At 32.3% G+C, this 15,612-nt stretch overlaps 1 protein-coding gene across 3 annotated transcripts in view; it reads right to left on the bottom strand.

Annotated features, from left to right (window-relative positions):
* Window positions 1-15,612, bottom strand: part of LOC118190917 (rho-related GTP-binding protein RhoA-A-like) — a 98,933-nt gene that overhangs the window by 50,015 nt on the left and 33,306 nt on the right. For all 3 annotated transcript variants that reach the window (XM_035361709.2, XM_035361710.2, XM_035361711.2), the window contains one exon: window positions 4,576-4,668. In XM_035361709.2, coding sequence (XP_035217600.1) covers window positions 4,576-4,662 — 87 coding nt within the window. In that variant the 5' untranslated portion in view covers window positions 4,663-4,668. The remainder of the gene's footprint in view (window positions 1-4,575; window positions 4,669-15,612) is intronic.

Here is a 15,612-nt window from a genome sequence, read left to right as displayed (position 1 = left end):
GTAAATTCCATAAACAACAGTAACTAAATTTATTACGTATAGTAACAGTACAAAGTCTATAATCCGGCCTCGTCGGGACATCGGCGATTCCGGATTAGGGGTTTTTCTGGATTATAGATCATCAATTTAAATCTGGTAAGACGGCATGCAGAAATTATTCAATTAAAGATATGAAATCGTAATTTATGAAATAAAGAACAATTATCATCTAAAGGGTATAAAAAATAAAAAACTTAATATTTATTTGTTTACTTTATTAAACATTTCTTTCAATGTAAGTTGTTTAAGATGCTTCCATAAAAAATTCAAAAAGTTTCTTTATTGTGTGTCATATACAGTGGACTTTCCAATGCCATACTTTTCGCAGAATTTTGAGACGGATAGGCCTTTATCCATTTTTTGCAGCAATTCCACTTTTTGTTTAATGGACATCGAAACATGCTTTCGCTTTGTAGATCCTTTCGCAGCTCCAGAATCGGAAACTCTTTTTGACATAATCGAAAGTTCAAGCTTAATTTTTATAAAATTGTTCTAACAGTCTGCAAAAAATAATAAGCCGGATCCAATTAGAAGATTAAGGAACAGCGCAATCTGCAACATTAACTGAAATGCCTTAGATAGTTTTAGCCTAGCTTATACCGTCCGTTATACATTAAACGCGCATGCGTAAACGCATTGAGTTTACGCATGCGCATAAAGTTTGTAGCTTTGAGGTCCGGATTATAGATCATTCCGGATAATGGACGTCCGGATTACATACTTTGTACTGTATATAAATCCCACTTACATTATGAATGCGAAATATGAAAACACTCAAATAAATGGTATGCACAATCACCGAGAATTAAATCCATAAAGAAACCCCTAAAATTCCGTGGCTGTTGACCATTGGTTCTGAAATACACTCAACAGAGCAACTCTGCATTTTAAAATATTGAATGTTCATAATAGTGCAGAAAAGGGAGAGGCTAGCTGCATGCCCGCAAACTGCAAGTGGCCCTTGAAAATAAAGTTTGAATATTGCTGTCCGTGAACTTTCTAATTAATCTTATTTTCTTGCTCTTCAACAACAGTATATAAATGCACAGACATATAGTGCATATTTTATATTTCTGAGAGCAGCTGAAAACTGATTTCCATGAACTGTTGCTTCTAATGAATACACAGTAATCCCATCAAGAAGTGTTATGCAATTAAACTCATTAACCTGTGTATAAATTTATATTTTACAGAAATACATTCAAAACAATATTTGAATTTTTTTTTTGCGTTATCTCCACTTACTTGGTGTTATTCTATTTGCGAAACCATTTACGAAGATAATTTGAGTAAAATAAATGTACCTTTAAATAATTTTTGATTGATTTTTCTAAATCATATTCTTTTATATTCGCTAAAACTAGCGTACCTACAACTGGCTTTCGTTTGTACAAAATTTGGTCTCCAGAAAAATAAAAAGCAAGAAAACAACTCTGAGTTGTTTACTATTTTGATCAGTTGATATTAAAAGTTGAATCTAAATTTTAAAGTTTTAGTTATATAAGAAAAAAAAAATCTGAAAATTGACAAGAAACCTTTACGTACACTAAACAATCGCAAAATATTCAAATTTTGTTTTTTTTTTTTACAAAAGAGTTCAGTATTTTGCTTATTAAAAGTCTTAATGAAAGTTTTATATTTTAGCTATATTCTGTTGTCATTTGCTGTTCTTATATATACAGCAAAAGAAATAATTATTCTATTTGGCATTTTATTTCAAGCAAAAATAACATCGGCTCCTTCCTTTCTTATTTTATAGATAATAGTTTACTTTCGCTTTTTAATCAGAAAGCAATGCTTTAATTGCTTCGACTTTGTAGAAATAAATTATTTAACTATGAATTCCAAACTTTTTGCTAAATATGAAATTAAGATTGGAATTTGTAATTTAAGAGTTAAATATTGCAGTACCACATAAGCATTACTTAATTTTACTCCAATAGCTCCGAGTAATCATCATGCAGAATCATCTACCTATGACTCCTTTATCAAACATTCCTTGATAACAAAAGCTCGGGAAACATGGTGACTTGACTTTTGCAAATTTCCGGATTGCCACATTCCGGAAACGAACACTTAACACAATATTAACCTTTATACTCTTAAAAACAAATACCGCTGTCAAACGATGCGATTATGTCAAAAAGAGAAAATCTAATTTTTGTTTCTAGATTGAAAAAATCGTGAAGTTATTTTCCTGAAACAGAACAACAGAAAAAATCGTGAAGTAATTTTCTGAAAGAGAACAACACACTTTTAATGCTGATGATATTCTTTAAGAACTATGATTATGACAAAGCACGCTAGGGCTATCTACTTAGGGTAAGTGACTTCGTGATGGTCTTTTAAAGGAAATCGATTCTATCCACGTAACACACGAAGAAAATCACGGTTTGGTTTATTTAATTACGGTAAAGTACTCGAGGGCTATCTGCTTAAGGAGAGGGGATGCCTTCGTGGAGGGTTTTCCAATGGAAATTGGCTCGTATACACGTTACACATGCGGAAAAGCACGAAACCTCCTATGCAGCCAGCCCGTTCGGCAAGAATTTCGAGCTCCGGACCGAACTACCAGTGTTCAGCTACTTTACCGTTCAGCTGGTGGAGGACAGCGAAGTTTACGGAAATACTTATACGGTCAAGCCGTTTGCCAGAATTATAATTCAATCGAACTATCAGAGTTTAGTGAACTGATAGAAAGAAAGAGAGAGATGGACAAACAATGAAACATAGAAAGGGAGACAAACAAGTATTTTCATGAAGGTATTAAGCGAAATGATTATATTTATGTTGCACATAAGAAACGAACGCCATGCAGTTAACGCTTGGTGGGTTCATGAACCTAGATTGAACTGTTAGCATCCAGTGGCTGCTATTCGGGGAGTAAGCGAACGAAGGTGCACAAATAAAACTGAGTCTTTAGACATTTCGGCTTTTCGGACGAGCGGTAAAGTCGCTGAACACAGGTAGTTAGTTCTGTCCGAGGTTCGAATCCTGCAAACGGGTTTGCTGCAAGGGCATTTTCGTAGCTTTCCCTATATGTAACGGGTACACGAGTCAAAGTTCATTAGGAAGTCCTCCATGAAGGCATCTCTCTAGGAAGATAGCCCTCGAGTGCTTTGCCTTAATCAAATAAACCAAAACTTCAGACATTTCAAAAGGCAAAAGCGTTCTACAGGTACTGTAGAAGCTAGGCCAGCAGCTCTCTAGTACCACAGGTGATAGAGGTATTGTTGAATCTAGCTAACTGTTAAGCTTCAGCTTCAATTCTGAGAAACCGTAGGGGCTGGTCAGAGGGTCTCTCCCATAAATATGTAATATTTATTGACTTCTATATAAAACTTTTATTTTCCGTACGTACAAATTCATTTTTATGTGCACACATATTTCTTTAATTATAAGTAACAGCGGTTTACTGCATCTAATTCAGTAAAATCTATATCCAATCAATTAAGATTCACGTTAACTTATTTAGGAAGTTTAAATATTTTCATCGATTTAAGCAACATGAAAAGATAATAAATACAATCTTCGATAAGTTTACGCAGAAACAATTATGGATGATATGCAAGCCTACCATTCTTTGTTTATACGCCATGAATTATTGTTTATCAATAGTAAGTGCTCATTTGTGAATTAAACATTAATTTTTTATTTCATAAAGGTGTCAGTCTGAGGGCATAAAGTGTGATATTTTCTGTTTGGTCTAAATTCATATACTGCTGAAAAGGAATAAGTATTGGAGAGTACTGAAAGGGGTTTGTCAAAAAGTATGTTCTTAATTTTGTTTTGAGAAATTAAACATTTTCCTTTTTAACTGCTTAGGAGTTTCTTTCCTTAAAAATACAAGAAACGAAAAAATAAGATTCACATACTTAAATTATATATATATATTTGAATTTTAAAGAAAAATAGTCTATTTAATTGGATTTTATTTATTTCCGGATAGGCTATTGTGTTAGTTAATTAGCATATTTAAGAGGTTCTACCATACTTACAGAGAAGAATTCACTTTATGAAAACAGCCAAGATGTTTCAATGAATATTTAGACTGAAAAGAACAATCATATGCAGAAATTATAGTACCAGTTATACATCATCTTAGTCTCTCTCACTGTTCTACTGAACGAGCAATAATTTATTTAAAATTTTATTCTGTATGATAAAATACAGGTTTTTTTTATCTATATAAAAACCTGCAAAGGACATCTACCCAATGTTCTAATAAATATCCAACGCATATCAGGGATTCTAGCTACAAAAATTTCTAAACCTTTTACCACGTTATTTACCCTTATTTGGAAAAGAGATCACTTTCTCATAACATGAAGACCTATCTTTTTACCTCGTAAAAATTCCAAAAATGTGCTTCAAGCTTTTATCACATATATGTAGGAGTATTATTGCTTAAAAGGGGTCATCTCCCTTCAGACTTCTCGTTTAAATTCAATAAAACAGACAGAAACGTGTTTAGCGTTAAAAAGTTGACAAGATGTTTTCCTCTTATTCTAAGAATCCGAAAGATATACTACTTACCCTTAAAAAGTTGTCATTGGCGAATCTGTGTACGAGAGCGCTCTTCCCGCACTTGCTGTCGCCCACCAGCACCACCTTACACTCCATCTGCACCTGAGGGGAATAAGAAATCAGTTTTAAAAGGCTATTAGGTCAGTTAGCAGTTAAAGGTTACAAAACTGAAAGTCTGCGAAAATCACTGCAAACATTTCGCTAGCCTAATTCATTTACTAATTTTAAGGAAGTTGCGATTACATAAAATATGACTTTTGACTGCGAGGAAAGTATACATTCACGCGAGGAAAGTATACATTCAAGGAAAATACAGCTTTGAAATTTCTATTTGAAATACCCCGCAGCAATAAAAAAGCACAATGACACGTGCTTTTGCAGAGTTATCGACTAGTTTCAAAAATTTACCGAAAATCCAATTCCTTCGTTTGCAAAATTACAAAAAGAAATTATAATAACCTGACTGCCCAAAACAGATATGTAAGTTCCAATTTATGTTAATAAATAAATCTATACGCTACAATGGCCGTAAAGTTTTTATGTTATTACAGTAAATGAAAAGTTCTTTTGTTTTCCATTCCATTTTCTTGACATATTGACATTAAAAAGCAAAAGTAAAGAATTTGATCAACAAAAGTATTCAGTACCTAGGTACACGTGCTTTTCAAAAAGTCTACTGCAAAAATGTCGATTATGTGACAGTTTATTGAGGAAATTACCCCCTGAGATCTCGAAAACTACAGCGCCCACCAGGAGCCAAGCGGTTAAGTCGCTAAGCACTGGTAGTTCAGTTCCGGGTTCGAGTCCAGGCGAACGGCTGGCTGCATGCGCGTTTTTCGTGGTTTTCCTCATCTGTAACGTGTATACCAGCTAGATTGCCTTAGAAAGTTCTCCACAAAGCCATCCCCCCTCTTAGGCAGATAGCCCTTGTTTACTTTGCAATAATCAAATAAAACTCGCATTCCAGTAAAAACATTAGCAAAGGTTCGAGTGCTCTCTTTTCTCCTTCTTCTGTCTATTATTACTTTTACATCTACGTTTAAAAATCCCAGACTCTCTTAATTCAAGTCATATTTTTAACTGAAGACTACGATTCAATCTTGGGTATCTGATGATCTTACATATGCAGCGTATTCGGATACAGGAAACTAATTGCCTTTTCAATAAAGCATTTACCCGCCGAATAGTTAAGGTCAATTTTCATAACTTTTTAAATATTTTTTCTTTCAAAACAGAACAGAAATAAGCCAGAGAGTTGTGTCTGGAGTAGATTTAGTGAAGAACTCAATCGATTTCGAAGGCAAACAGATAGAGGTTCATCTTCATCAGGAGCAAAGAAATCTGCAAGATTAGGAAAACCAGTCTTGTACATTTCTTTGCTCCTGATGAAAAGGGACCTGTACCTTTTTGTCCGCGAAATCGATTGAATTCCTGATTAAATCTGCTCAAGCACAAGGTTGATGTTTTCTATTCGTTTATCATCCAGTCAGATAGAAAATATAATTTATGAAGCGAAAAGACCCCATACGATTTTTTTCTAAAGACATCTGTTTTGAAAACACCCATATTTAGTTCACCAATATATTTGATAAATTCATAGATACTGCATATTTATAAATCTAATCTAGGAAGTATCATTAAGTAATTAATGGTACTGGTCCGAATATAAATTGGTTTGAAATATAAAACAATGTTGCATCTTATTAAAAGTTTTCCCATCTAAAACATTTGATTTTAAAAGTCTAGAAATAAAATTCAGAAGTGTACAATTCCTTTCGAAGTATGACAATTCCTTTCGGAGTTTCCTTTGATGTGCCCGATTATTAAATTTTCCCACCTAAGAATTTTCAAGTACTTGGTGCACATCTTTTAATGAAACACAATAAAGAGGAAATCTCTGTAAATTATTGCATTGCATTATTTAACTTCTTATACTCAGTTTTTTTTATTTAAATTAATAATACAATAATAAAATTTTTAGGTCGGACATTTCCAGTCTCGCTTCTCCCGCTAAATTAAAAATATCTTTGATAAATTTTAAAAATATTTTTAATCAGTATTTCTGTAAGTTTTACAGACTACTAAAATATTAAAATTTATTCCCAAGATTTTAAAAAGTATGCTGAAAATAAAACTGGACGAGAAATACTCAAATTCAGAATTTAAGATTAGGCAAGAAAAGCGACGTAGGCTTGGTGTAAATCTTTGAACAAAACTATCGATATACCTGATAATGGTCTCTTACAGTGAACTAATTATGTCTCATAAATCCAGCATCCAGTAGAGTCCAATTATAATATGTCTCATAAATCCAGTATAGGACATCATATAAATCACTGAAGGATAGTCAAGTGCTTCCAAGTCAAACCAACATTGATTTTATATGCGATGATGATAGCCTTGGCTTAAATTGAGAAAATACTGGTCTACTACCCTTAGAAGAATGGATCCGTCACGCTGCAGTTATTCATTTCGACTCACTAAGAGATGTTCAGGAAATACAGCATCAGTTGCATCTGTATGTTGTTCACAATGAGTTCCTATTAAGTAGGCCTTAATAAGTACCCTAATATACTGGACTTAACGCTGCATTAGATTTGATGTATATGGATTTCATATAAAATTTCTTTTGCAGCCCAAACAGTACAAATGAACAGAATTTCAAACTAATAAAATATGATCTCCAAAGCTTAATTTCATTTTTTTCAAACAACCCAAAAGATCCAACTTTTAATTCGATACGCTGCGCAAACTAGAAGATCTTATCAATCAGCGCATGGGCAACAACAAATAAATAACCATGTGATTTCGCACTTAAGTCTTGCTGATAAAGATTTACACAATATAAACATTCCAGAAGTTTCTTACTATATTCAAGACGTTTAAAACATTGCGTGCTATAGTATACTCAGCATGAAATGCCTTTATGTTCGCTTTTGAAATGATATTTCATAACTAGCGCTGCAGTCCTGATATTTTCACCACTCGGCCAAAACTAAGCTTAAAAATATTTATAAGCAATGCAGTCAGAACTTTTGCCACCATGGAAGATTGCAGAGTTTGCCACTTTGGGCGGTGCTTGAAATTGCCGCTCTCCTGGAAATACACGTTAACAGCTAAAAATGTGAAAATAGCATATAGGAGAATAAATTAAAACTGTGTATTAATTTTTACAGCAAAACTTTACTTCTAAAATTTTAAAATTGACTATTATTTTGCCTGATTTTTTGTTGGCAATATCATCGATAACACTGTAGACGTCTACTTCATTGTTACAGTTACCGTTAATTACAGACAGTAGAGAAAAATTTCTTTAATTTAAACTATACATCTGAAAGTCTTAAATATAAACACATCTGAAAATCTTAAGAAAATTTTCTCTACTTCGAACTTTGTTCTGAGAAGCGTATTTTAGAAGGAGGGGGGGGGAAATGCAAAAAAGTCAAAACGAACGCCCTTTATTTCCGTTTCGCTTTCCCCTACCAGTAACGGAAATAAATTTGAAATATTTCTCTCCTAACGACGAATTATTCCTAATTAAGTCTCTATTATCATAATTTACTTGATATTCACAAGTTTCAACAGAGTAAGGAAGGTATAACAAGGTAAGCTAGAATACTTATCTACAGTAAAAAAGCTTCTCTTCCCAATTTACTTCTATACGGCAATTCAGAATCACGTTATTTTTCATAAGCAGCTCTACGATCCAAATGACTAACCCCTAAAAAACAAAATAACTGCAGTCCCCCAAAAAATGTGCCGCCCAGGGCGGACCGCCCTCCTCTAACTACGTTACTGAAGCAGTGACTCAAAATTCTTTTAATAGCCATTGCTAAAAATATCTGAAGGAATTTGCACTTAAGAATACCATTAATTAATTAAAATAAATTACAAAAAGGCATTTCCGTTCATACTTATATGACATGGCATGCCATGCGTTAAAAATTACTGTCGTTTCTCGATTAACCGGGGTTTGTTATGTTACTGACCCCTGGGGGCGTATTAACTGGCCCTGTCAGGAAAGGTTTGTTTATTGCTGAACCACAGAAAAGTTATTACAAAATATCAACATAAAAACAGCCGTCTGCAAAAAATAGAAAAAAGAAAATTGCGTGGGTTATAACAGATGTGCAGATAATATCAGATGTCACAGTCATTTACAACTTTAGTTTCTTCATTTGTAATAATATTTATGCCTTCACTATTTACACTGTGTTCTTTCTTTTTTGATTTGAATACTGATATAATTTACAAAGCCAAATCAACTTATTCTTGAGATTAAAATGCTAAATACAGTAAATCAGGGTTTCTTAAACTGTGCGTCGCCAAAAATTTTAGCAGTTTTGATATTTCTTTAATTTATTATAATAATTTTACAATTATCAAATATTTTTACACAATGTATCTGAAAATAGATAAAGATCCAGACAAAGAAAAAACGAAAACGTTTCGACGCATTCTTTTTATAATAAAAATGTTTAGTTTCTTTGCTTTGCACGTGACGCTGTCATTTCGTCTGTTACTTATTTATTTAAAATTTTCACATTGTTCTGTCTTAAAATTAGAAATTAGATTGACAGTTTCGCTCACGCGTGTGTCGGATTTGCGCAATACTTATGGGGTCCCACAAAACGTTTGTAAACATTATGCGTTCCTGGGGGGTCGCGAAAAAATCTTAGTAATAAAAGGGGGCCGCGACTGAGAAAAGTTTAAGAAACCTGCAGTAAATTATCAATAAACTATAGTAAATTTAGTTCTCATGTTAATTATAACATGGGTTATTCCGTTCGTTTTTTAATTGCCTTCGCAATAATGATTATTTTAAGTAAACCGCAGCAGCATCCTTAGCATTACCCAAATAAATCGGAAGTTGATTGTAAGCCGCAGCGAAATAAATCAAAATCTCAACATACAGTTGAACATTTACTAGCGGTAGGAGCGCTTCTGCCGCCAATAAATTTATCACCGAGTCAAATGTCTTCATTATTTTTCTTAACGTATTAGTTGAGAAATTCTAAAGATATCTTAGTCTTAAGAGGAAACATTTCTAAATATAACTAAAATATGCACATAGCAAATAGATAGACTGTCATCATAAAAAAGATAGGTTCAAACTACTGTTTACACATTAAGGATTTGTTAAAATTCAGGTCACGAATTTTAGTTATTTTGCTTAAACTGTGAAAAAATATAAAGATAATGATGAATCTTCGTAGTCTAACAATGGATGCCTTGTTTCGCCTACGTTTTTGAAGGTTTCAGAAGACTTTAATTACCAAACTACTGAAACAAGAATGAAAAACGATTGTAATTGACAGGTTGATTGAGAAAAAACGGTGACTGACCGCGCAAAAGAACTTTTTGCTTTTTTTAAAATCATGTTAACCTATTTATTTCGACTACCGGAAAGACATTTTTAAACGAATAGTAATGACGCAATATCCAATTCTATCGAATATTTTCTTTTTCCTTCTTTCTCAGTTTAGATTTCAATAGAATCTTCCTAATGCCATTCAGATGATAGATTCCCTTCCGTGTGTAAAATTATATAAGTTCACTTCCGTTTATTCAATCAGCTTGTGATTTAGTACAATAAAAATGCGAGGAATGAAAGATAACAATAGATACTCAGTCAAAAATACTCATCGAATAAAAATCAAAGTTGATTACAAAATGAAATTCGATTTTGGTTTAAGGAAAGAATTATTACTTCAGTTTTGCGTAGCTTGGGTAGAATGTTTTAAGGCTAGATAAAAACGCTAAAAGCAAAACAAGACGAAATTTTTCCGACAAAATTCTCAGACTGATATGCTGATTACATAAAACTTATTTCAAAATGAATTTAATACAATTTATACGTCAAAATTCTGTTGTTTTTTTACCCCAGAAGGGCTATTAACTTCTCTTTGCCTTCGTTTCGTGTTTCACTATAAACCAAGGAGGTTCGAATAGAACCTCCTTGCTATTCTAACCTCCTTGCTATAAACGGCGTTTCACTTTTCAAATTGTTGCCACCAAAATTATCGTCCTGTATTATATTTAATGAAATTGAATAATGAATAATCTGCATAAATGTACGTGTTTTTTGCACTATGAAAAAACGACGATATCTTAAACCATTCAGTTTTGAATAATGTAGTCTTCCACTAAAATATTTGCAAATGGACCAAATTCAAATTTTGAATTTATTTTATTATCTATTTCATATCTCGTAAAATGTTAATGAATTTTTGATTATTAAACTCAACGATTTCAAAGCCAGCAGTGGCAACACTATACAGAAAAAGTATTTTTATCTCAAGCGCGCGAGACTATATATCGAAAATTCTAAAGATATGCTGATTTTAAATATTTTGTGATTTTTCTGCTAATTGAATTTTATTGTGGCATCAGTGCGAATGATATATATTAAATACAATTAACAAATCAAACGTTAATAATAAAAAGATAAAAAAGATGTGTTGAACGTCATCTTACTAAGAAAACTGAACACTGATATAATGAACTAAGAAAATACTGGAAAAAAAAATAGAAAACGGTATGCTAATGCTTAACACTGCATTGGAAATTCTAAACATATGATGCTATACTACTACTAAAATTTTCGTAATTTTGCTGTTGAATTTTATTCAGTGTAAATGCGAAGATTATGCTTAATAATAAAGGTAAAAAGACAAAAAGAAATGGGTTTAGCAGAAGTGAGGGTAGCAGCAGACTGGTAGACTGAGAGTTCAGCCATAGCGTAAAAAACCTTAACAAATTCTTTTGGGTGATCGTTAAAATCTGAACCTTTTTTCAGACTTTTTTTTTTAAATATATATTTTACTTCATACCTTTCTTTCAAACTTTTCTCAGTTTATCATATCAACGTACAGTTTTCTTAGTAAGATGGCTTACAAAACTTTTTTTAACTTTTTATTATTAACGTTTTGTGTGTTAAATTAATTAAATATCATGTCCTTCGCACTCACGCTACATAAAATTCAACTGAATAGCAAAATCATAAAATATTTAAAAACCTCATATTTTTAGAATTTGCGATATATAGTCTCACCGTGCTGGAGATAATGTTAATAGACAAAAACTGCAGGCATGTCAAAATATTGTTCTTAGGCAGATAACTAATGCAGATTGGTACATAAGAAACAATAGGGTCCACGAGGAACTTGGTATGGAGTTGCTAATTTTCTTATTATTATAAACTAGCAAAAAATTTTCATGCAAGGCAACAAACACTTCACTGACAACTCCTCCAGTGTTAAAAATATGTACCTATGATTACAATGATTTAAAAAATATGGATAGGCCTTTGGCCCAGCTAAATACCACGATAATGTGAACCTACCTTTTTTTGTTGCTATGTACCATCACTTTTATGCACCCATGTAATATTCCTGTATCTTGTGTTTGTATATATGTAAATTAGTCCATTACTTAGTATTCATTTTGTTGCTGTATATATTCTTTTTGTATTACTCTTTTAACATGGATTCAGGTTACTAATATTTGCATATACTTACTATGTATTTTTATGCCAGCTTCACCAGCTCGACTGCTTCTGTGCCTAATCCAATTAACAGCTTATCAATTTATATGATTAATTAATTGTAAAACCCAAAATATGATAAAATTAAATACTAAAATGTTTTACTAAGTAATTATATTAAAGCTTGACACTTTTCAAAATTAGAAGAAAAGCGTAATTTTTGTTTTATATACAATTAGCAAGAAACGTAAATTACTGAAATTTGACATCAGTGAATCAGAGAAAAAATTTATTAACGCAATAATATTTCTATTATTGGTAACCAAACTTTTATACTTCAGTTCTTGCTTTGTGCACAGATCAAGAATCAATGAGGTCAGACAAAATGACAACAAAATTGAAATTACTCAACTTCCGCAAAGAACTTCGCCAGCTGCTAGTTTTTGTGAATCAACGCGACGAATTAAAAGGTTATTGAAACATGGAAGAAAGCAACGAACGCTTGAGAATAATTAGTAAACAAGAACCATCAGCTGCATTCGAACAGATGAAAGAAAGGTAGCATAATAAAATGCAAAAGGAAAAAAAAAAAATCATATTAAATGTCCTACGACTTCCTAAAACGCGAAGAATAAAATGATGCAAAAAGGAAATGAAAGGCTTCGCTGAATCACAATGGATGTCCTCGAAACTTCCTAGTTCATTGTTTTCAAATTAGAATCCTCAACATGCAATTAAGACTTAAAATAAGAGATTTTATAACTTTATACGCAGGAAATCATTATTTCCATAATTTCATCGTTTCTCGCACTCTATTGTATTTAAATTAATTTCCGTATTTTCCACCTTTATCGCATAACAGTTTTGTTTATACAGATCCGGATTCATTATATTTTAAATACAACGTTTAGATCAGTAACAGATGTATGTCGTTAAATATACATACATAGGTCAATAATTAAAGGAATTACACACAGATAAATAATTCAGTCAACCGTTTTCTGTTTCGATTTTATAATAATTTGCTTCGTTATCAATTCCTCCGCTTTTCGTGTTTTATTATAAATTAATTTCCACATTTTCTACCTTTATCTTATAAAACTAATTAAAAAAATTCTGTTAATATGCGCAGCTCAAAAAGTAAAATACACGCAGTTCAGTTTTTCAATTCGGTTTTATTTGATAATTTGTTATATTATCAATTCCCTTATTAAAATTAACAGGCTGATGAAAATCACATTTAATCGGGGAAGGGAGGAAGCCTTGTTGTTAATCGGTGTGTAAATGATTCTGTGCCAGTATCAGATAAAAACTGGCGTTAGAAAACATCTTTTACTCATCATTATAATGAAAATGTTTATAAACATTGTAAATTCGGTATCTCATAAATTATATTAATTCTATATGTTACGGTGAAAGACCGAAATCGGAGAACGTTGGCACATACCAAATACGTCAGTGAAAGTTAAAGTCGAATATTTGGTTATAATCTTATACGTTCGAACCATCATAAGTTATATCGACATCCGCAGAGAAAGTCGTAACGAGACGCCAAGAAGACAAAGACATTGTAAAAGCAAGGGAATTTTGGCCAGTTCAAAGTGTCATAACAGTTTAAGTTATTGCAATAAATAAGATTATAAACGTCAATCACATAATTAAGTAAGTTATTGTTAGTCCAAAAGGGCTTTGTCCCTTTGCGATTTTGCGTTGCTTCCCTATAAATGTCCGTTTCACTTTTCAAACTGTTGCCACCAAATGTTAGAGTCCTGCATTATATCTTAAGAAATTAAATAATGAAAAATCTGCATAAATGTATGTATATTTCTCGTATTGTGATAAAACAACGGTACATAGAGCCATCGAATTTTGAATGACGTAATCCTACTGCGAATAGGGGCATGTGGAAGCCCAAACTTGAAATTTAGAATTTGTTTTATTATCGATTTCATATTTTGTAAAACTTTAACGAATTTTTTATTAACAAGCTCAAGGATTTCAAAGCGAGCAAGGGCAACGTTGTGCAGAAGAAACATTTTATCTCCAGCGCGCGAGACTCTGTATCGGAAATTCTAAAGATACGCTCAGTTTAAAAGTATTTTGCGATATTGCTCTTAAAGTGAATTTTATGGTTTAAGTGCAAAGAACGTGATATTTAATAAAATAAAGGTAACAGACAAAATGTTAAAAAAACGCCCCTTTGGACGTAATTTAAAATCTGAAACTTTTCAGAATTTTATTTATTTATTTATTTATTTCGTGTGTTATTTTCTTTTCTCATTTAGAATGTAGTGTTCGTTTTACGTTCAACAGTTTACTTACATTTCTTCTATTTTGATATATAGCTTAATATGTTTTAATAATAAAGTGAATGTCGACATTTGCCAGCTTTAAATGATAAATAAAGTGATAACAAATATTCCAGACACATACCAGCGATTACGTAAATGCCGACATTCTCCAGATTTCAGTCTTTCACGGTAACATATATAGTACTAAAAATGAAATAAAGGTATCAGTAATTGTCTTTAAATCTCTCAATTTGTTGTACAGTGCAGTTTAAATTGAAAGAAAGATTTTTCGTCGCAGGAAAAAGTTATGCATCTAGAAATGGAAGTTTGCCGATTCGTATGGATAATGCATGCCCTGGTAACATGACATAATGTAAAGTGACGCAAAAAACGGAAAGGCTGTAGTATAAACAATTTTAAAATCAGAATAACTTAAGTATGCTAGGATTAATATAAAAAACATTACGAACAACCTTCGAGCCTAATACGGGACTCGTACATTCAATTGTTTGATAGGTTAATTTACTATGGCAAAGAGGTGATCGTCTGTCTTAAAGGAATATTTTCGTGGAGGACTTTGTAATAGAAATTGGTTTGTTTTGAAATTTGGGGAAACCATGGAAATAGCTAGAAACAAAGCACGGAACGAATTATCATTGTTCTACAGTCTTAAAAGTAAATTTGCATATCATTTCAATCACAGACAAAATTATGATAGGTAAATCTAAGCCTAACTGGCCAGTACATAACGGAATCCAAAACGACCTCCGCAAATACTGCTCTCATCTCCACTAGATATGCAGATATAATAAAAAGTATCAATTATTATGGTGGCAGAACGGTTAAAACCGCTGAATAACGGGAACTAGACCCAGGTTGATAGCAGGAGAGTCGGCAGGTTGCATGGTCCATATATCTGTGGTTTTCCCCATGCGTAACGTAAATACAAACCAGTTTTCCTTAGAAAATTCTCCACGAAGGCAACCCTTTCCTTCAGCAGATAGCCCTTGTGGGCTTTGCTATAATCCAAATAATCTAACCATTTATTAAATTTCAGTGCAGTTAAAAATAAATTATTCAATTTAACATTTAAAGAGATGTATGTAGTAATGGGTGATAATGAAAAATTTGCAATGGCAAAACATGCCTTAGCACAGTAGTTTGCAACCTTTTTTGCGCCGTGTACACTTTTTCCCATTGCTCGACAATCATTCCTCTCCCCTTCCAAAACTCTAAAATTACATAGATATTTATTTTAATTATTTTGAA

This window comes from Stegodyphus dumicola, chromosome 10 (genome assembly GCF_044657685.1).
Source record: "Stegodyphus dumicola isolate Sdum_Otavi_A_Nest chromosome 10, ASM4465768v1".
Classification (NCBI taxonomy): Eukaryota; Metazoa; Arthropoda; class Arachnida; order Araneae; family Eresidae; genus Stegodyphus; species Stegodyphus dumicola.
This window is presented reverse-complemented; position numbering and strand designations above follow the sequence as displayed.